Genomic DNA, 23,385 nt, shown 5'->3' on the forward strand with positions numbered 1-23,385 from the left:
TCGTTAAAAATAGAACATAGGGGTAAAATGCAGCTTTTGGTTTATATCTCTGAAACTTAAGCATTTAGAGCAAATCTGCAGTGGCAAAAATGTTCATCAGATTTAGATTTATCTGCCCTGAAATTTTCAGACGAATCCGTTGTTGGGTTGCTGCCCCTGAGTTAGTAATTTTACAAAAATTTTGCAGTTTTTTGTTATTATCTTAGATATCATTATAATATCTAATATCTAATACTATTAATTATGATTTCCAAAGCATCAATAAATACAGGTGAGCGACACAGGCTCTTGAGAGCCTCTAGTTTTAGTATAAAATTGTTTTGTCTTCTCTTTTGGTTTTGTGGGTAAAGATTGCAAAAATGCAAAATCCTTATGTCTGTATCGGTATATTTTCTGCCAATAGAGGCACACCTTCAGTATGATGTTAGCAAATTCCATCCACCAGTAGAATATTACAAGTTAAAAGTATCCAATCACCAATAGAATGATATACATTGTACTCTATACAATTGTCAGCATATCCCTTCACCAATATCACACAGGTTTATGTTTATAAAATCTAAAAAAAGTCTTAGAATATTGAGAGTTTAGCAGTCCACACACAACCATTATCTAAGTTAAAATTTAACTTAATTTATTTTCTAGATCTTTTCTGACCTAAATTTTAAAGTTTGTATCTATGTACATGGAGCTTATATATTAATGTTCTACAAGCAGGCTCTTATGGGTGTTAATAAAAGTATTTAGTTCACTAGCTAAATATATATATATAGTTAGAGAGTTATCACAGTATTTCACCAAAGGTATGGGTTGATAATTGCATGGATTAAGTCTACATCTATATCAAAGTTAAGTAGTTCTAGCACTCTGATATACTGTTCTTGTGGAGATTTCAGAAGAGAAGCTCTTTCAGGTTCTAGTGCCGTACATGAAATCAGAAAATGTGCGATAGTTTCGTCCTCTTTGCAACAGGTTTTACATGTGGCAGGTACCTCACTGTTATTAAATTTAGTTCTATTTGTCTGTAAGATGTAATTATCAGTTGAAATTCTGGTCCTAATCTGTAATTTGATGATGTCTGACAGTTTGAGGTATTTGTTGTAAGGATTGGATATATTCTCCTGATCTTGTACTCTCCTGTTATGTATTTTAGACTGGAGTATTCTTCAGAGTCTTTATATATTTATTTTTGTCAAGCCAGTATGCATTTTCTTTTCTTTTAATTAGGTAAGTATAGGACCCTTATAAACCTTCTAGCTTGGTATCTATATCTTCCATGAGTTGTGCATGGTGTATGGATCTATTTGGAATAGTTCAACGACAAATATACAAATATGAGCAAAGTAAGCTAACTCCAATTCAAAATATTGTCTACATGTGTTCTGTTGCTAAAATATAATATTTTATCAGAATCAAGTTCTATTATTCGTTTATTGACTTGATGGTCTCTAAGATTTATTACACTCTTTTTAAGTTGCTATACAGATACAATTTTATATTGAAGTGAAAAAGGGTAAAAAGTTGGTTAATTGAATAAGCTGCTATGGCAGACAGTTTATTAGTATGACCAGAGACATATATACACATGTGTATATATATGTCTCTGGTATGACCATTCTTAGATGAAAGGAATAAGACACCCGTAGATGAATAATAACACACGTCAGTGAAGAGTTTAGTAAGATCACAGTGGCTTAATTAGAAAGGTAAATCTTAACAAGTAATATGATTTCATGTCACTTTTTTTGTTGCTTCCATTGGTATAATATGAGTACTCTAGCTGTGACTACCTTGTAAGACTTGTTCCATTGTAAACGGGTTTATTCTCTTGATTGGTTGATTGATTGATTGTTGGTGTTTAACGCAACTTTCAGCATTATTGGCTATATCGTGGCGGCCAGTTTTTATTGGTAGAAGACCCAATTGGCCAGAGAGAACCACCTACCTTAGGCAGGAAAATGCCATCCCAATCAATTAAGATTGGAGTCGAAAGCACCTGCCACGTACGTGCGGCCTTCGAATCCACAGCCTCAGTGATTACAGGCTAGTGGTAGAGTAGATGAACTACTTACCCTCGGTCATCGTAAACCCTGGTTTATTCGAAAGGATGGATAAAATGCTATATTCACTGGGTTAATGAGTCCAATCTAAGAGACCTGGTGTGGCGCTAGCAATAGCGATAACAATGAGCACTCATATTGTTATAAGAAAAGCTAAATTTTACTCAAAAACATTACAACACAGCTAATGTGCCGTATAACTTATATGTTAATCATTAAAGTTTCCCCCCACCGCGAATATTCGTATTGTCCATGAAAAATACTGAGAATTTGTACTCACAGCTAGGTAGATGCATCCAAACCGCGTGAGTTCTTTCCTGTGATATATAGCTATTATTCCAAAGATAATTAATCATTACGGGGGGGGGGGGGGGGGGGGGGTTACATGAGCACCTTTGAATTCGAATACATTTCAAAAACTGGACATCAAATGCCATAAAATAATCACTGTACAACTGTTACTTCATTCAACCATGGGCAAAGTTTTTTCCAGACAGAAATTGTAAACATGACTTTCATAGAATAATAATAAACTTTCCCGTTCTAAAAGGCAGGGGCCTCGGTGGCCGAGTGGTCTAAGTAATTACTACTGTAATTACTAACCAGTCAACACTGAGGTTGTGAGTTCGAACCCCGCTCATGCAGGTGCACTCGACTCCAATCTTAATTGACTAGGATTGTCAGTTTTCCTATCTAAGGTCGGTGGTTTTCTCCGGGCACTCCGGCTTCCTCCACCAATAAAAACTGGCCGCCACGAAATAGCCCGAAAGCGGTGCTTAAAAGTGGCGTTAAAACACCAAAAATCAAAAATCAAATCTAAAAGGCACACTGAAGCATTGAGTTTTTGTTTATATTCAAACTATAGTAATTTTAAATGATTAATTCCAGTGTAATGTACTGTGTGATCGTTGATTCTGATGGATACTTTTAAAGTATATTATTGTATTTGTTCCACACTTTTCAGCAACGTAGGTTGGTTGATTCACTCGAAATTTAATTGATTTATTGATTATTGGTGTTTAATGCCACTTTCAGCACTATTGGCTATATCATGACGATCAGTTTTATTGGTGGAGTAAGCCGGTGTGCCCGGAGACAACCACCGACCTTCGAGAGGAAAACTGACAATCCTCAGGGGCGGATCCAGCTATTTCTAAAGGGGGGGTTCCAACCCAGGATAAAGGGGGGGTTCCAACTATATGTCCCCATTCAAATGCATTGATCGTCAAGAAAAAGGGGGGTTCCAACCCCCCCCCCCCCCCCCCCCTTTGGATCCGCCAATGATCCTAGGCAATTAAGATTGGAATCGGATGCACCCACCACGAGCGGGCTCGATCTCCGACTCAACCTCAGTGTTGACAGGCTAGCGATACAGTAGATGAACTACTTATACCACTCCGAGATTCGACTACCGACACCAACGGAATAAAATTATATATCTTATTGGGTTGTTTTCCCATGGAATGATGTATATTCTTCATCTCCTTTCATTCATATATCATATAGCCTGCATTGGCCAATGGGTATAATTAAAACTAGAGCTGCTAACATATTTACCTAAGAACATTTTATTTCACTTGATTTTATTGAATATTATTTGTTTTAACTTCGAATTATTGATGTTATTGTCATGTCAAATATGTATGCCCTTTAGTGCCATTAATTGGAATAAAATATTCTACTCCTTCTATAGCTCATGGTACTAATTTTATACATGAAAAACAAATATTCATTTATTATATAGCTTTCTATGATGGGTGACAACACATGTCAAATGAATTGACCGTCAACAATTATGGATGACAACCAATTCCCTCTAGTGGGTCGCTCAGACATTCAAACGAAATTGTGATGTTAATGTTAGTGCTTTTCAATTTCGTACTTTATTTGGCCTTTTTAACTTTTTTATTCGAGCGTCATTGATAAGTCTTTTGTAGACGAAACGCGGGTCTGTGTGTCTATGATGAAAATTAAATACAGAGGTAGGATCAATTTACCTTGTATTTATAGTGTTAAAATCAGAAACTTGATAAAACCTACCGGGATTTAAATATTAACGACATCACATGACCTATCCGAGAACAATCCTTCGGAATTTTGGAAATCTGTAAATTTATTAAAGGACAAAGCGAAGGAAGACCCTAGCTCCAATATTTCACATGATGAATGGTTGAAGTACTTTAAAAATTTAATGAATTTTCAACATTGTAATAATTTTGATGAAAATGTTAGTAGTATTGATTGTAATAATGATTGTTTAAATGATAGTATTACTGCGAAGGAGGTGTTAAAGGTTGTAAAAGACTTAAAGTTAAAAAAAATCTGCTGGTTGTGATGGTATAACAAACGAAATGATTAGAGTGTCATGTGGTAAATTAGTTAAAACATATGTGTTGATTTTTAATTTGATATTTAAAAGTGGAATCTTTCCTTCTATATGGAGATAAAACATCATTAAGCCTATATTTAAAGGAGGGTGTTTTAATGATCCTTCCAACTACAGGGGTATAGCTCTTTCTAGCTGTTTAAGTAAATTTTTCTTAAAGATATTATCTACCAGGTTAGAGAACTTCCTTGAAACTAACAATATATTACACAAGGAGCAAATAGGCTTTAGGAAAAATAGCAGAACAAGTGATCACATTTTAACATTAAAAACTCTTATTGACAAGACCTTCAAAAAATCTAAACATCTATACACTTGTTTTGTAGATCTAAGAAAAGCGTTTGACACAATCAATAGAGATGGCCTTTTTCATAAATTACTAAAATATAATATAAAAGGGTCTTTTTTTAATATTTTAAAAGATATGAACAAAGATGTCTCTTTCTCTGTAAAATTAAAAGAGGGACTAACACAAACATTTCCATCATGTGTAGGATTAAAACAGGGTTGTATATTAAGCCCTACATTATTTTCATTGTATATAAATGAACTGGTTGAAACGTTTGACCACAAATGTGATCCAGCATGCCTAGATGATAAACAAGTGTCTTGTCTTCTTTATGCAGACGATCTAGTAGTAATATCAGAATCTGCATCTGGCCTGCAAAATGCTTTAGATAAATTAAATATGTTTTGTGATAAATGGAATCTATCTGTCAATCTTAATAAAACAAAGATTATAATATTCAATAAAACAGGAAAAATTATTAAAAAACACAATTTCTATTATAATGGAAAACTACTAGAGCTGACTGATGAATACAAGTATCTAGGTATAATTTTTAAACCATCTGGATCTTTTACTACAGCAATTGATCAGTTATCTAAAAAGGCTAGCAAAGCTATTTTTTGTATTAGAAAATTATTATATTCTGAAAAGATGAATTTACTACCACATTTAAAGCTTTTTGATTCATGTGTTAAACCTATTTTATTATATAGCAGTGAAGTTTGGGCTACCGTTAGTTTAGTGAAACAAAATACTACCATCGAGTCAAACTATGCAAACTTTAGTCCAAATAAGATTCAAATCAAATTTGCTAAATTTTTATTGGGTGTAAATAAAGGTGCTGTGAATAATGCTGTACTTGCTGAATTAGGATTATTCCCACTTTCATTGTCAGCCCTTAAAAATACAATTAATTTCTGGATTCATATCATTAATATGAATAGCGAGAGTATGGTAAAGAAAGCATACAGTGAAAACTTTAACATGTCTAATGGTTTTTGTAGTAAAATAAAAGTGTTATTAGGTAAACTTGGTTTTCAGCATGTTTGGGAAAATCAAAATACTATGTCAAAGACAAAATTACTTTTTTCAGTTCAGAAGAAATTAGAGGAGGAATTCATAAAATCCTGGAAACAAGCTCTTTTTTGTGACTTTAATAAAGATAGTCATGGTAATAAACTAAGAACGTATCGCAAAGTTAAAAATAATTACGAATTAGCTGAAAAATATCTCCTACTGGACCTTAACAAAAATGTTATTTCTAAAATGGTAAAAATTAGAATTAGTAATAGCAAATTACTAATAGAAGTTGGTAGATATACTAGAACACCTTTAGAACAGAGAATTTGTCCACTTTGCAAGGATGGAATTGAAGATGACTTCCATTTCCTCATTAAATGTAAAGCGTTAGAATTTAATAGAAGTATACTCTTTTGTAATTTAAGTGATATAGTTCCATCTTTTGTTCATATGTCTGAACAAGATAAATTTAGTTTCATTTTGAAAAGTAATGATACTGACATTTGTACTGTATGTGTAGCTGGAATAAGCGATATGTATGATTCGAACATTCATTTAAAGCAAACATAATGTTGTTAAGAACTGTTGTAGTATTAAAGCTTATTGTAATAACTTGAAGTGATAATATAGTATGAATAACACCTCCACGCAATGTAGATATAAAATATGTGTCTCTTATCATTGAGAAAACATATCTCTGTATATTTGTTTTTTTGTTTATTTTTGTCTGTTTTTGTATTTGTATTTTGTAAATGTCAGCTGGTATCATTCCTGTATTGGAATTTACACCAATAAAATTATTTGATTTGATTTGATTTGATTTATGACATATAATATACTTAAAACATTTTTTACGTAATTCAATAACTTCAGATGTTATTCTTTTATTCAGTGTTACATATTGCTGCTATGATATTGTAAATTTTGAATTTATTTCAATTATGCACCTTTGTTAATTGGTTTCAGAGAATAAAGTATCGAACTGTCTATCTGTAATGTTTCGAACTCTTTAAACAAAATGAACAATATATATTATTTGTATCGGAAAATAATTTTGAGCTTTACTTCAAATTCAACTTTGGTTTTGGTTAAAAATGTCCGGTCTTACACATTTTCTGGATTAATACTAAATTTGCTTACATTCCATCAAAATTGTAATCTTTCAACTATCTTTTTGCATTTAAAATTTGGTCATACGTCTAGTAATACGCTATGCTATAGTTTCAGCATCATCCATACTACACACATCAGTGAACTTCATCATTTTTGTGAAGATTAAAAATTCTTGGAAAATTGGCACTACCTCTAAGTTAATCATTCATAGGAAAGACTGTCGTCGTCGAGTAAACAAAAAGTCCAACCTATGTGCGTAAAATATTCAAGGAAATAAAACAGGTATAACGACTTAATCTTACACGATGTATTTAACGCTTTATAGATGTCGTGCGTCCGAAGTAAACCTAAACAAAAATGAAACTTAGGGATATAAAAATACGTAGAATCATTAGGAGCTATATGACTAAAAGGTAATGGCCAAATTCGTCTACTTAATTTCAACTTTGCGAGAGGAAGTTGGAACCTTCGTATCTTAATAATTTCAAATATCATAGACACAATAGACATTCACAACACATGGACACAAAAGATAATGATAACACATTAATCACAACACACAGACACTATTGACACTCGCAACGCACCAATCACAACGCATGGACAAAAAAAGACAATCACAGCACAGCAACGCACTATGGTAACGTAGTAGTCCCTGCATTTTAGAGCATCTATAATGTCGTACGAGTGGCTTTTTAGTGATAAGTTTGTTGTAGGAGCAGCTGCAATTACAGTTGCAGCATATGGATTGTACAGAATATGGAAATGGTGGAGATTTGAAGATGAATACTTCCAGAGAATAAAACACTCTGGTTCACCGGTTTGTATATACACTTGGAAAATCATTGAACATCTATTTTCATATCTTAAAATTTCAACAATTCCTCCTGTAGGAAGTGACTTATCATCATGGCTCATTCTAATCAGTCAGTTGTACAGGGCATGCAGTCGATCTGTGTGTTTCAAAACTGGTTCCAATGATCAAAATTAAATATAGCTAAAATGGAACATACTTTACAATACTTTAAAGCCGCAAAATCAAGTATTTTCCTATCCGGTATATAGCTACATACTTGTAATGTATTCGTCTACTTATATTCTTGCATGTTGCGATAACAAAAAAATGCTTACATAATTATGTTTAATTTTCTTTTTTTGTTTTCTTTTTAAGCGGGTAAGAGCACATTTTTCATATGGCTTGATTCTACTATTGTACTCCTTGTGCGTTTGAATTTATAATAACTGAATATTTAATCAGGATATTGTTACATTTTTCTTATGGTTCACTTATCTGTTCAGCTCTTTCTCGATTTCCCGCCTAAAACAATCATTCCTCTTCATTTAAAGGAAATGCCGAACCCTAAATAGATTTTTGAAAAAAACCTTTGAGAAGAACTTCCGCATTGTTATGACACCGCCGTCACCGGAGGGGGCATTAAGTGTTACCCTTGTCCGTCCGTACGTCTGGACGTACACACGTCCCGAAATTGGTTTCCGTTCTCTAACTTTAGTTTGCCTCAACCAAATGTTGATAAACTTAAACACGATGCTTATTACCACAAAACACAGATCAAGTTCGAATGTGGGTGGCGTCACTTTTACACGGTTCTCGAGTTATGCCCTTTTATAACGTTATATGCAAGCGGGGGTATCATCTGTGTCCCATGGACTTCTCCATTTATGTCTTTATCATTTCTAAATATAGGGAAGACCAAAAAAATAAAAAGCAAAAAGCAGTCATTTAATAATTTAAAATATGAGAGCTGAGGTCGACTTTTCCATTAAAATGAATTCTGTTGAGAAATCATTTTGATCTTGCACTTTTTCCACCACCTATTCTCTGTAATAATACACTCGCTATTGACTCTTGCGTAGCAATTGGGACAAGGAGGCCAATTGCTCCCAACTTTCCAAATAAATAGGGGTAAAACTATGTTTATTGCCCTTCCCTTTTCACACACACTCACACACACGCACACACTTCGACAAAATATATTGAAATAAAAAATGAAAAAGAGTACACCAGCTTACTTTTAAACTATCTATATGACTAACGAGAATATCATTTTTTTTTTTTGCGCTTATTATTTAAAAAAATGCCTCAGCCCTTTATAAGCCTACTCCTACCCCACTGATTGATATCATTCCGTTTAAATAGAGCTAATAAATATAAAATGCAGAAGCGTGCTCTTTTGTTATCCACCAACTAAAAAATGTTGTATTCCACTGGTTTATCTCACTGTCTCTGCGTATTAAAAAGGTCAGTAGGGATCATTCCGACAACCAATTGTAGATAGATTGGTACTAGATATAAGAAGATGTGGTATGAGTGCCAATGAGACAACTCTCCATCCAAGTCACAATGTGTACAAGTAAACCATTATAGGTCAAAGTACGGCCTTCAACACGGAGCCTTGGCTCACACCAAACAGAAAGCTTTAGCCTGGGAGAACATGATTTATTGATTCGTTGTAATTGGCTTTGAACAAGCTTTCAACTCTTATATCTGTGCTTTGTGTCTTTTGTTTATATGTTAGTTGTTTGTTGGATTTTGTGTACATCGTACCGATCTATTCGAGTTAAGCCATTTGTAACTGGTTGTTACAGTTTATTCTTATGTTGTGCTGTATACTACTGTCCTAGCTTTGGGTAGGGTTGTTAAATTGAGCGCTCACAAACATGTTTAGCCCCGCCGAATTCTGTATGTGCCTGTTTGTCGTTGGTTCATATCTGTCATATTTGTTTTTTGTAAATTGTTATAAATTATGCCGTAAGTTTTCTCGTTTGAATTGCTTCCAGGTCGGGTCTTTTATAGCTGACTTTACGGTATGAGTTTTTTTCTCATTGTTGAAGGCCGTACGGTAACCTATATAATATGCTTATATCTTCCGGCGTCATTGAACTCCGGTGGATAGCTGTCTCTATGGCAATCATAAATATCAAAAAGAAGAAGATGTGGTATGATTGCCACCAGAGACCAGATGACATAGAAGTTAACATACCACATCTCCTATTTTTGTAATTCAGTTCGAACAAACAAAATGCTGACTCAGGCCAATTGAGACAATATACATTTTTTTGGGATAAAAATCAACAATATTGAATTTGAAGTGGAAGATCCGACGTGAAACCTCCGCCAAAATGCGACGTCATGGATAAACTCTACGGAAACGAATTATCAACGTCACAAACACGGCTTTATACAGCCAGTGACCGTATAAAGCTAACGTGTATATGGTCAATGCATCTTGAGTGCGCAAATATCACAGTTACAGTATAAAATTCGTAAGGGGTTCCGCGGAACCTTATGTCTCGCCTGCGATTGCTGCTGTCAGTGTAAAAGTGTAATATTGACTTAAAACGTGAGTCAATTTAACAGTAAAATACAGAATTTAAAAAAAAATCTATTTATTTCTTTATATGCTATTTCATGGTCTTGAAGATTAGCTTCTGTCCAAGTTTCATAACAATCCCATGAAAGTTTACAAATTTATCATGTCAAAAAAATTTAAAGCCAAGACTGTCTGTAAATGTAAACTGTAAAATAAGTCTATCTATCAGAAATGGTTCCTCACGTGTAATATCAGTCTTTAACAACATGATTTACCCTGTTCAAAGTTTGCTTTATTATTATAAGATGTATCTCTTTTCAGACATAAAGCTTCATTTGATACCAGAAAATGTGGTAAAGGATATATAAAGTTTTACTGATTTTTCATTGAATGCGCATTTACATTTCTTACATTTAGTATCTGATAAGAGGTATATAATAATACCGGTATATAACAATGTAAAAAATGACACATTAGGTTAAGTTTGCTGCGTTTGGAGTCGTTATAGTGCACCAAGATATATCATCCTACATGTCATTTATTTACTTCATTATGTATAATATTCAGCTTTTAATATCTGTGGACTATTTTGATTTTTTACTGTTTGCTATGATCACATTTTCCAAATACAAACTCTTACTCCTGTGTATTCAATATTATCAAAATCAACTTTCAAATTATTATTTATATTATAGGATCTAACTTAGAGCCTCGACATTTTTTTTAACAAACAAATATTTTCAATGAGAGAGGCGTCTTGAATTCTCAACAAAACTAGTCTATTGATCTAAAATATATTACAGTCCAAGAAGCTATTAGTTCTTATTATTGGGCTCGATGGTAGTGGAAAGACCTGCTTTCTACAGTCCCTAGGAGAATCCCGTCACCAGATTCCTTACCCTCAGCCAACCAGTGGAGTAAATTCTATCAGGAGAACCATTGGAGATGTAGAATATTCTTTGTATGAAAGTAAGTTGTTGCTCTTCACGCTATTGGCTATCTTAGCCACTTGTATCAGTGAGTTTTAATTTCCCCATTTTCTAAAGAAATATCTTTTAGAAGTGGATACCAGACAAATATTCTATTATTAGCTTATGCGTGACAGTAGCCAGTTCTACGAAAATGTTTGACATATAATTTTAATTGATTGTGTATTAAAAATGCATTTATGTGCCATGAAATAAAAAGTCACTTGACCCATGCATATTTCGCTGTTGGTGCATGGTTTTTAAATAAGTTTTTCACCGAGATTAGCTTTGATCAAGTTATAAGTTCAGATGAACTTTAATCATAATGCTTTGTGCAAGGAAGTATCATAGGTTGTATTCAAGCCTCGCACCAGAAGTAGGTCACTCTGATCTATGTTTCATGCTTCATTGACTTACACTAGGTTTTGCTTGCGAGATCTGATACTGAGACACTTACAATAGCATTTCTTGGTGCTTGCAAATATGAATCCATGGGATGGTTACTAAGTGCATCCAGCGAAAATCTTGTTTTGAACATTTTTTACCTCAAGTCGCAAATAAAAATGAATAAAATCATAGTTATTGTCTAGTGAATGCGACACACAAATATATAAAATTTCTATCTAAAGAAGTTCTTTTCATCTAAATTTTAGTCGGTGCTGGTGGTGGTTTGATCAAAGCCAGGTTATACTGGTCTGAATTTCTTAAAGAATTCAAAGCAAAGACTATTGTGTATGTAGTGGATGCTGCTAATCACCAGAGGATAGAGGAAGCAAAGATAGCACTGTCACAGTTTTCCGAGAAAAACAGGACACAAAACCTACAACTTCTCATCGTTGCAAACAAACAGGTGATACATGTATAAAATACACAGGAGACGTGGTATGATTGTCAATGAGACTAATATTCAACAAACAAAAATGAAGCGGATTTAAATATATTTCCGTGTAGCAATTGGCTTAATTAGACAGGTGTCTGAAAAAAATATGTTCGAAAACTCAAAACTTATTGTACCAAATCGAGTTTAAGGCATGTTCAAGTTAAATTTCCAACAAATATGGCAATTCAGATGAATTAATGACTTCACACGAATTGAACATAACTATGTGAACTTCTATTTTTTCATATGACAAACACAAAGATATTATAAAAAGTCACTGAAACACAATTTTTTTTTTCAATAACCTTTTATATCCAGATTTGACAATGATAGGAAGATGATTTGTAGGAGTTTTATTTTCAACGCTATAAATTGAAGAGTGGGATCCAATGAATAAGAAATGTTCTAAAATTACAAATATGCATCAGTCCTTTAAATTGAACTGAGAAATTTCGTGAAGGCTGCTTGTAAGGGGCTACAATGTCCTACCTATGATCTAAAATACCCATTTACTTATACTACAGTTTTTAATTGCAGGATGTACCTGGGGCCCTGACTCCGTCGCAGGTTCTTCAGAGAGTTCAAGAGGTCAAATACAAATATAAGAGTGTGCATGCCGTGGGAACAATTTTAAGTCCAGGAAGAGAGAGAGAAGGCGTTTACGAATCTTACACTTACTTGCAATCTTGTGTCCCAAAACAAATCTAACATTATAATAGTCACATTCGATATGTATGCTTGCTAGAAATAAATCTTACTGATGAATCGAGGTATTCTTGTTTCCGTTATAAAAATGGATGCACTTATACTGGTACAAAGTTACTAGTGTGCTATTACATTAAATAAGACAAATGAGAAATGCGGATGTGAGGTGCATGTACCCTACAGAAAATAGAATTGATTGTCGAATCAAGTCAATGTCAGGTTTGCCTTGCATTGTAGTTTGCTGCTTTCCACTGTTTTAGCCCTATATTTTATACATATATACTCCGACTTTCCAAGTCAGGATTCATTGGTTGTCAATTGTTGTTGTATATCATATTTGTCTTTTGTTTATTGTTTTGTACATAAATCAGGTTGTTTGCTTTCTCGCTTGAATTGTTTTACATTTTTCATTTCGGGGACTTTTATAGCTTGCTATGCGATATGGGTTTTGCTCATTGTTGAAGGCCGTATGGTAACCTGTAGTTGCCAACGTCTACGTCATTTGGTCTCTGGTGGAGAGTTGTCTCATTGGCAATTATACCACATCTTATTTTGATTTCGATGATTTTGACTCATGTTGTTGGGTTACTGCCTTATTATCTTAAAATAGACCAAAATACCGTGACTTTCCTTATTTATTGTACTATCATTAAACACGATACTTTTCACCCAACTTACATATCTGGCATAAAAGTTACTAAATGTTACCGATTGAACCCATAATACGTGGTCAAATTACTATCATAACTTCATAAGAACTTTTCTCAACTTTTTTTTGACTGATAAAAAGTCATTTACACATATCGTTCAGAACTGCATGTTTTAGCTAATTGAGGATGGATGGAATTGGTATCTAACATCCAGTGGCAAATATCACATGGTCTCTGGTGGTTCAAGAACATGTTAACCATACTTTGTACTTGACTGACACACAAGTCGGATTTTAACGTACAAGATAACAAGGTAACAATCAAGAGGAAGACATGTCACCCTACCTCAATACATTATTCTGACTGAGCCAGCGAATCTGCACTTTCCCCTTAATGCCGAGTGTGGAGAAGCAGAAAATATTAATATCCAAGAATTTGGTTTGATCAGGACATGAATCTAACCCACAGCCTCCAGCACCCCAGGCAAGCACGCTGTCACAATAATAGAGGGTCTGGATGGGGATCCTTCAATTCTGTATTCTTGAGTTTTTTAAGCCATTTTCTCTATTCTTTATAAATTTTGCCTGTTATTCTCTATTCTTTATATTTTAGCACCCTATTATTCTCTATTAATTGTTTGAAAATATTTTGTCTCGTAGTGTCAAATAAGAAAATTGAAAATGAGGACCATTTTATCAATTTTAATGTCTAAACAAAACAGAAATGTCTTTAGGGCCTTCCATGGATTTGTATATTGGCAGTTCAGATAAGAGTTTTCACAGAACTATATGTATTCTGTACTATAAGCAAAATTAGGGATCTTTGGACAGGATATGTTTCTCGTAAATTTGAAAGATTTAGATTCACATTTCAGGAAAGATCTTTGAAAAGTGACTTCAAAACAACTGCTGTATGCATATGCTTTTATTACCTTGAAAAGTATGGTAATACATTGTATTTTATTTCATTGTATCAATAGGTAACATTAGTAACATTATCTTCTATCATACAGATTATGCAAATAATATAAAGCATAAAAAAATAAAATGCTCCGCTGGTCGAACCCTGAACAGTTGGGGCAAGTATGGACACAACATTCAAGCTTGATACAGCACTGAATTTGGATTGTGATTAAATATTTGACACAGCATAGGTTTCTGACACAGAATGAATATGGTCTAAGAACTTAAAATTTTTTAATTTACCTATTCAAACCATATCATTATTATTTGCTTTTATATATAAATCAGAAATAACCAATTTAAAATGGAAAATTTCAAAGAAAAAAAAATCCCTCCCCCAAATTTTTGAACCCCCTTATGATTCATCACCCCCAAACTCAATCCCAGCCTTCCTTTTGTGGTATGGTACCTTGCAGTACAATTTCAGAGAGATCCATACACTTGAACACAAGTTATTGTCTGGAAACTAGAAAAATGCTTATTTTTGGCCCCTTATTCCTAAACGTTTTGGGCAATTACCCCCAAACTCAATTCCAGCTTTCCCTTTGTGATATGGAACCTTGTAGTACAATTTCATAAAGATCCATTCACTTACACACAAGTTATGTCTGGAAGTTATAATTCCTTAACTGTTGGTACCATAACCCCCAAAATCAATCCCAACCTTCCTTTTGTGGTATTGAACCTTATGGTAAAATTTCATAGAGATCCATTCACTTAAACTTAAGTTAGAGTGCGAAAACTAATTTGTCTTTGGACGACGACGACGACGCAGTCATACCAATATACGACCGCAAATTTTTTTTGCAGTCGTATAAAAAGGATAACAAATAATTCCATAAAAGACCACTGTACACACAATTTGTGACAGTGACACTTAACTAGATCACTTTGAACTTTTTAATTCTTGAAAGGAAATCCCTCCACTTTCTTTTGAACACTCTCTGTTAATCATATATCTGTGTATCAGAAAGAAACAGTGATAAAACACTAAAATATTTCTTTTGTATGTGTAGCAGGACTATGATGCAACACACACTTATTGTGTGACTAGTTTAAATAAAATGATGATTAATCCATAAAACGAACAAACTATTCAACAAACTATTGACACAGAGATGTCTTGCCTGCATGTAGTTTTGATAGTATATTGCAAATGTTGAAATAAAAAAAAAAACAACACTTTAACATTTTAACTACACACAGATCTTTCAAAGTCAATAAACAATGACTGAGAGTAAAGAGGGAAATGAGATGTACCAATGCTAATACAACTGCATGCCATAAATCATTCACTAACCATTAGACCTAATCACATAACTTTAACATATTGTTAATGCTGTCGATGCCAAATACAGTACACCTATGTCCTGACTTCACAATTTTGTTGTGGTGAGACAAAAAACAGCTAATCCATGCTAATATTTTTATTACCCTGAAAAGTACAGTAATGCAATTTTATTTTATTTCATTTAATCAATATGAAACGTTAGGAACATTGGTAAAAACATAACAGTATAAAAACAAATTGCATGAATGTAATAAACAATACTTCTACTGAAGTATACAATTACAATATGGCTGCATTTGGCAACTGGTCTGAAAATGCATACACAATGTAAGTTCATTATCATTTGAATTTTCAGTAGGAGGACATCAAGCAAATTATAACAACGTGTGAACTTTCTTTTAAATGACATTTTACTAAAAAAAAAAAAAAAAAAAAAAAATTTAACCTCACGAAATATTTTCATATTTTTTTTACCTGTAAAAGCAAAATTTGAAATATTTCACCCCATTTCGGGATAAATTTAATCTTTTTGAAATTTCTAAAAACAGGTGTTGCAGTTGAATTCATGGATTTAAAACCTAAGTGTCTGAAATGATTTAAGAAAAAAATACTTTATTTAGGTGTAGTCCTTTACAACACATTTTTGTGAACTTCTTTGTAGAAAAATATAATAATGGAAACAAAGAGCATCAAAATACACTATTTGATATCTCTACAAGACAAAGACTTACACAAATGCTCCAAGTTGAAATACCAAGAGAACAATGTTCATCAGACAGCTCCAACTGTTGCTGTGCAGTGTTGTACTATATAATACAACTACAGCGAAATGTGAGATGGATACAATTAATTCTATAAAATTACATGCTATCTGTAGTATTGATTACATATGTGATTAAGTAAAACTTCTTTCCTTTTCTTTTGACCTTGTTTATTATAATCTCATTATGAACATTTCTAATATACAGTGAATAAAAAGACCAATCAAAAACTGGAATACAATTGATATATACACTGTACAAAAGTTTACTTCAAAATTTGAAATATTCCTTTCCAGCAATGCTACATGTATATACTTTAAGATGTTATCACTATAGTATTTGACTCGATGTGAACATGGGATACTTTGTTCAATGATTCTTTCTTGCATGATGGAAAATCGTCCATATCATTTAATACATAGGACCTCTTCCCCTACCATATGGATTGAACCTGTTAAGTTCTGAATGATTTTGAAAATGCTCATGGGATAACTCTTCCTCCTGATAGGGTTGCCACTGACCATTGTCAAAATTTAACATCTGAAAATTGTCATTTCTGAAGTCTTGTTGTTGAAATGCATTATTCCTCAAGTTTTGATTCTGAAATGGATTTCCAACCATGTTTTGTGTATGAACCATGTTTTGTGCATGAACCATGTTTTGTGCATGAGCATGATGAAATTGATTTGATTGCATTGGAGGATTATGAAATGGGTTAAGACATGCAACAAAGGGATTTTGCTGTATCTGATTGGCTGGCAGGAAGTTGAAATTAGCATGCTGTACATGCTGTGGCTGATGATTATAGTTAAATACTTGAACATTATCGTTATGCATAGAAGGCACTGGACTGTGCCTGTCATTTTGCCAATGATTTCCTCGTCTGCGCTTCTTTTTATTGTTTTTTATTCTAGCTGACTTTGGTTTGAAAGTTTCTGGTTTTGTTGCATTTGGTATGGGTTTGTTCTTATCTTTAGCTGCTGGTACTTCTACTTCAACAATATCATCATGTTTCATTTTTTCTGTTTCTTTCTTTTCAACATCAAAAATACTTTTAAATTTGATTTTTTCAGTTTCCTCACGACTTTCGGTGTTATTAGATTGTGAATTCTCATTTATTTCATTGCCATTATCGTCCATCTGTATTTTAATATGCTTTGGCATTTTTACATTCCATGTTTGAGCAATATGAGACAAGATTAAGTTTGTTATCCTACGATGTCCTGTCATATCCCAATGAATGCCATCTTCAGCACGTCGATGAATTTGATGACGCAGGAAATAATGGAGGTCAATGACATCATGGCCGTACTCCACGGCAGCCTTAGATGCGTAGTAATTAGCCTCTAAGACATGTAACTCCATTGAGTCCTTCAAATAATCCAGTCCTGGTATAAATACTCCTCCTTTAGGATTATGAGATATAGCAGGGTTTGTATTCCATATTACAAGACACTCTGGTAAATCAGATTTCAGCTTTTTGAAAAGTTTATGCAGATTTTGTTTATACTCAGGTACTGGTATTTTACCATATCTAAAATAAAAAATAAAAAAAACATTAGATTTTCCTAAACCAACCTCTTTTGCTGATTGGAGTGACAATGCCTATATACTAGATACTCTAAGGATCAGTTACCCTAAGTTTGGTTGAAATTGGTTCAATTGTTTAAGAGATGAATTTGATCTTTGAAAATGTGAACAATGGATGATGTACACTTGACAAATCAATGTACCAAGACAGACCCTAAGTGATGGTAAAGGGTCACATAGCCTACTAGGCTAGGTGAGCTTATAAGGAACCTGATGAACATTTTATATGTTTTTAATGGAGTTATCTCCCTTAATAGTGTACTTTCTACAAAATATGTTTTTACTGACAATTAATAAGAGTTAAACAAACAGATCCAGCTAAGAAAACTTAACTTTGATCAATAAACCATGAAAATGTAGTCCAGGAAGGATTAACCGTCAGAAGGATATTTTTACCTTGAAATGATTCCATGTACCTATTACTCATAATAACTGAAAAATCTTGTGATAAAAAAAAAAACATTTTTTAAGTCATGAAAAGAATTAATTCTAGCTTTAGTTTTCATTGACCATGAGGTACACTTGAAGGAAATCGGTTTGTAAATATTTTTCATTGATTGATTGTTGTTTGCTTTATGTCCAGTGGCAAATACTGCATGCATGTTCAGGATAAGTAAGTGGTTATTGAAATATGAAAATGAGGTCAAAGAAAAAGAGCATATTCCAGATGGAAATTTGACAATAAGGATTAAGTATACCATACATAAATAAGCCAGCTCTTCTACATTCTGAAATATAAACCTTTATACAAAATATACTGGATATGCATCCCTATGTCTTAAAATCTGCAAAACAATACCATACAGCAGTTTTTGTCCCTTTTTTCAAAAAAAAAACCTTTCATATTTATTATTTTTGTATTTTGTTAAAGTGTTTGTTTTGTACTATTAAGAATTACACTTTGGCATGAGGTTTTTACCATTGCAAATGATTTGTTAGCTACCATCAGATGATTGTAAGTGTCAAACATTTGCTGTATTCAGTCCAAAATCTAATCAAACGTTTGCCATTAGTATCTTACTGATAGTAAAAAAAAAAAATAAAAATTTACAGTTTTCCCCCAACTATATATCTAATACATGTAATCAATGAAAATTAAAGCTAGCATCAATTCTATTCATGTCTTGTTTATGTATGTGCCCAATAAAATATATCAGTTTTATATTTAGACCACAGTTTTTTTTTAAAAGTAGAATACAAATACCTTGTTATATCCCAGAGACATGAATTAACAATGATTACATCTGGTTTCTGTTCTGCTGAAGCCAACTTGTTTATAACTGACTCTATATAACTATTGTAAGATCTTGTCATAAAGATAAACTGTAGGAAATAGAAATCTGTCTGGTACTGTCTCACTTCTCTGTAACCTATTCCTTTCTTGTCAGCTCCTCTCATTCCTCCATCTAATAGTTTATCACGTAAACAGGAATCTTCCCCCTGGAAAAATATAAAGTATATTTAGCTTCAGAAAAAATCACTTTTAGAACTCTTCTAAATTTCAGGTATATATTCGTCAAATTCATTCATTCAGTTTTCAAAATTCGTGAACAAAGAAACAATACCTATGATAAATCACACTTTAGAACTGAGTTCCATACTTCTAAATTACCAAAATATTTAATAAAAAGTTCTAAAAATTTACTGAAACCAGGGATACTTGTAAGTACAGTCAGGCTCATCATTTTTGAAAATGGTATTATTTTAATTTAAAGATTGGTTTTAGCATATGATTCTGTATATTATATGTTGATATGCAATGACAGCCATTATTGACAGGTAGTCTTTTTCTAATTTGTATTATTTGTACCTATTTTGGATTTGCCTTTGCTTAGAGACTACAGATCTTGTTTTTGTAGATTGTAAATTTTCACATATATACAACCAAAAAGTGTTACATTTCTATCCGAAGTCTAATGGTTTAACTGTCGTAAGGCTCTACATGATCCAAGATCTTATCTCTATCTAAAAATTCATTGAACATGCTTCATTAGTCATTGCATTAGACCATGTATAACTGTAATGAATTTTAATACTTACCAACAACAATCTTAGATTTTACAATTATCAAATCATGGTTTTATGTCTGCATTCATAAAAAGATAAGTCAGTTATTCCTTAACTAGTTCGCTGCTCTTGTCGTTGATTTTTGACACTACCTTGTGATTAAATTTTTTATTGTACATTTAATCTTACCTTCATTCTAAGAAGATTATCAGTAAGAAAAGTGTTTCCTTGTATAAGTCTGATCAAGTCTTTGTAAATGGATCGCTGAACTGTAAATAGAAAAAAACTTGGGGAATAATGGATACTGAGCATTCATTATTATTTGTGGTGTATCAATTTTCATACTTTCATTGGTATAGGAAAACCACATATCTAAATGTTCAATGATGTATAAATTTTCAATAGGCTTGTAAGCAAGTCTTGTTCAAACCTAGAAATGAAATATCAACAAAAATACAATTTTTTCTCAATCCACGAAAAATTGGGACCCAGGAAAATAAAGAATCCACAGTACTCAATTGCAACACTCATATGCAGCGCCACCCTTAACAAATTCTTTGTTTGATGTTGCCTATCCATGCCTTGTATGTAGTTGGGTAGGTAGGTAGGGATTTTATTTTTTTTTTTGGCCACCAACATTAGTTACATGCTTTAGACAAGAAAAGGATGATAGAGTATGAAAAAAAATTTTAAAATAAAAGAAAAATGTGTCCGAGGCTTTGCAACGAAAATGGGACGGACTGACGGAAAGACCTACATCGGGGGCATAAAAAAATTTGAAACGATTTGTCTCTTTAAATTTTTTCGGGTAGGTTGGCAACATCAAACAATTTTAATTTTATTTTTGGATCAGTAACAAATATAGTGTTATCATAGAAGATTCATAATAGCATTCTTTGCACTTGTTTTGAAAGATCAATTTATCGTGATTGTATTATTTGACAAAAAATATGTTATTTTGCCTGTACCAAGTCAGGAATATGACAGTTGTTTTCCATTTGTTTGATGTGTTTAAGCTTTTGATTTTGCCATTTGATAAGGGACTTTCCGATTTGAATTTCCTTGGAATTTGGTATTTTTGTTATTTTACTTTTTTGTTATACGTGTATCCATAACATCATTCAGACTACATTATAAATTTAATACGTAACCATATATATTGTTGCAACAGAATTTATCCCTGATATTGCACATAATTCAATAGTCCCTGGTATTGCATGCGGTGCAATACAAATTAAACTTTGGTGTTGTCAATATATATATATCGGTAAACACAATAATGTTGCAATTTCAAAATGTTTTTGCAACAATAAAAGTGGTTTTGCACATTTGTTGTTGAAATTATAATCATGATTATGATTTTTATATCCTTTGTAGGTTATTAATTACACTAAGGAGCATTCTGACAAATTGGAACAAATAACAATATGCCTATAGTATTTATCATTAATTATCATTGGAATTAAAAGAACTTTGAATATAAATACTTGTGCTGAGGCAGCGTAGCGCAAACATCAACCAAACAATCATTGAATATACACTTACTTGATCCTCCCATAACTATAACGTATTTGTTTTTTAACAACTCTTGTGCATCCTTCTGAAGAAAGATGGCTGCCATCACTCAAGTCACCTGAAACAAAGATAAACATAACTTTAATGGAATATGAATGTATGTTATATTTGTAAGATTGTGGACATTTTCACAAAAAATCATTTGAGAAAAAGCACTTGTCAGTGATGAACAATTTCACTAATTCACAAACATTTTTTTTTCAAAAAGATTTCGTAAAATATGTATTTACTATCACTGGATCACATGAACTGGTTTATGCTGGATTGGATATTAAATACAGTACCTATCCTTTCTTTGCTCATAGAGAATCAGAATTCATTCAAGGATCTTGAAACAACTAAACAATGAAAAACTTGTCCACTCTATTTCAAGTTCGGTAAACAAAACGGAATGTATAATGTACATTATGCCAAAATCAGACAATTGCTCTGAACTCAGAATCACAAGCGGGAACACATCTTAATTTGATAAAACAAAATCTTTTTTAATTTTTTTCAAATGAATCATATCCTGTGGTTTAAAACACAACCCATTAGACACTTGTTTCATCCCATGGTAAAGACCTCCTAATAGTATGAAACAAGTGGCTGTGAACTAATCCCATTTGGGATTCCTAGAACGGAGCGATTTTCTGGTTTGGCATAATGTTAAGGCGGCCAAATCAGAAAATCTCTCTGGACTCAAAATCCCATAAGGGATTACCTTTGAACATGGCCCTCATTTTCACATTGTATTACATTGAACCTTAAGATCTGTTATCTTGCCTGGTTTAGTGTATACTTTGGTTGTTTTTGCAGTAATGAATACCCTGTATCTACTTGTTAACACTTAACAATCCAATTTTAGAATGCATTTTACCAGTTTTCTTTTCGTTTTCCTCTTATGGACGAGTTAGGAATGGGGAGAGAAGCGTACAAAACTTGACTGACTTTCCCAAAACTGTCCTCGCTGCTTTTTCATATTTCTCAGGAGTGGACAGTTTTATTGGTCAATGGACCTGCACAAAGGGAGTCCAGAAGTTGACATATTTGACGAAATATTTGACCTAGATATTTCAACTACTTGTGAGCAGGAACATAGATATACTGTTCCCAGTTGTGAGGATCTTCATAATGATTTCTGTCGAGATTTCTGTTTTCTTATAGTTGGCCGTTATTCTTTTCGAATAGGATATATATATAAAAATATATATATATAGATTCTCTACGTTTAAAGGGCTCTCTTAGTCTAATCTCTTTTTTGGGGAAGGGGGTCCTTATTCTCTATTTTGTAACCCCATATCCAGACCCTCCGAGCACATATCTCTGGAATTGACGTTTATATAGTTACTATTCCCAGATTATCTGCATTAATGCGCTTGTATTGCAAAGAGACCTGAAAATTAAAAAAATCTAAAATTTACTGCATTAGTGTTTTATTCTCTTGATTACACAAGAGACTCTGATTATACCACGGAATTGTATATCTTAAATATACAATTCATTGATTAAATGGTGGTATATAGTTATACTTACTCGATTGTCTTCCAGGTTTTTCACCACATAAGCCCGGGCAAGTGCGCGTCTAGGAAATCTAATATATTGAATATCTATTTACTTTACTGATAAAATATCAATAAGCCAAAGAACATCGATTACGATTGGTTAAACGATCAGCTAGATAGCTAATCGCTGACCACAAGTTTGAAACATTTCACCCATGCGGTGCTGTTTTAGAAAATAGTAATCGCAACAGTCTAAGAGGTTTTAAACAAAAAATGTATAAATGCAACAACCTAAGTTATTGGACAATTTTC

The 23,385-nt window shown here is 32.9% G+C and overlaps 2 protein-coding genes across 2 annotated transcripts; one reads left to right on the forward strand and one right to left on the reverse strand.

Moving 5' to 3' along the window:
• The first annotated feature begins 7,529 nt into the window (after positions 1 to 7,529).
• LOC127735384 (uncharacterized) lies at positions 7,530 to 12,805 on the forward strand. The gene is made up of 4 exons (XM_052245550.1): positions 7,530 to 7,688; positions 11,004 to 11,169; positions 11,822 to 12,018; positions 12,586 to 12,805. Exons 1-4 carry the CDS (start codon positions 7,545 to 7,547, stop codon positions 12,754 to 12,756), a joined length of 678 nt encoding a protein of 225 aa, XP_052101510.1. The 5' UTR covers positions 7,530 to 7,544; the 3' UTR covers positions 12,757 to 12,805.
• Positions 12,806 to 14,312: 1,507 nt separating this feature from the next.
• On the reverse strand, positions 14,313 to 22,489 carry LOC127735379 (PC-esterase domain-containing protein 1B-like). Its single transcript, XM_052245544.1, has 5 exons — positions 22,449 to 22,489; positions 21,560 to 21,647; positions 20,204 to 20,283; positions 19,212 to 19,447; positions 14,313 to 17,951 (listed from the first exon to the last, which is right to left on the reverse strand). Exons 2-5 carry the CDS (start codon positions 21,633 to 21,635, stop codon positions 16,829 to 16,831), a joined length of 1,515 nt encoding a protein of 504 aa, XP_052101504.1. The 5' UTR covers positions 21,636 to 21,647; positions 22,449 to 22,489; the 3' UTR covers positions 14,313 to 16,828.
• Positions 22,490 to 23,385: the final 896 nt, after the last annotated feature.

Source organism: Mytilus californianus, unplaced genomic scaffold (assembly GCF_021869535.1).
Source record: "Mytilus californianus isolate M0D057914Y unplaced genomic scaffold, xbMytCali1.0.p SCAF_3, whole genome shotgun sequence".
NCBI lineage: Eukaryota > Metazoa > Mollusca > Bivalvia > Mytilida > Mytilidae > Mytilus > Mytilus californianus.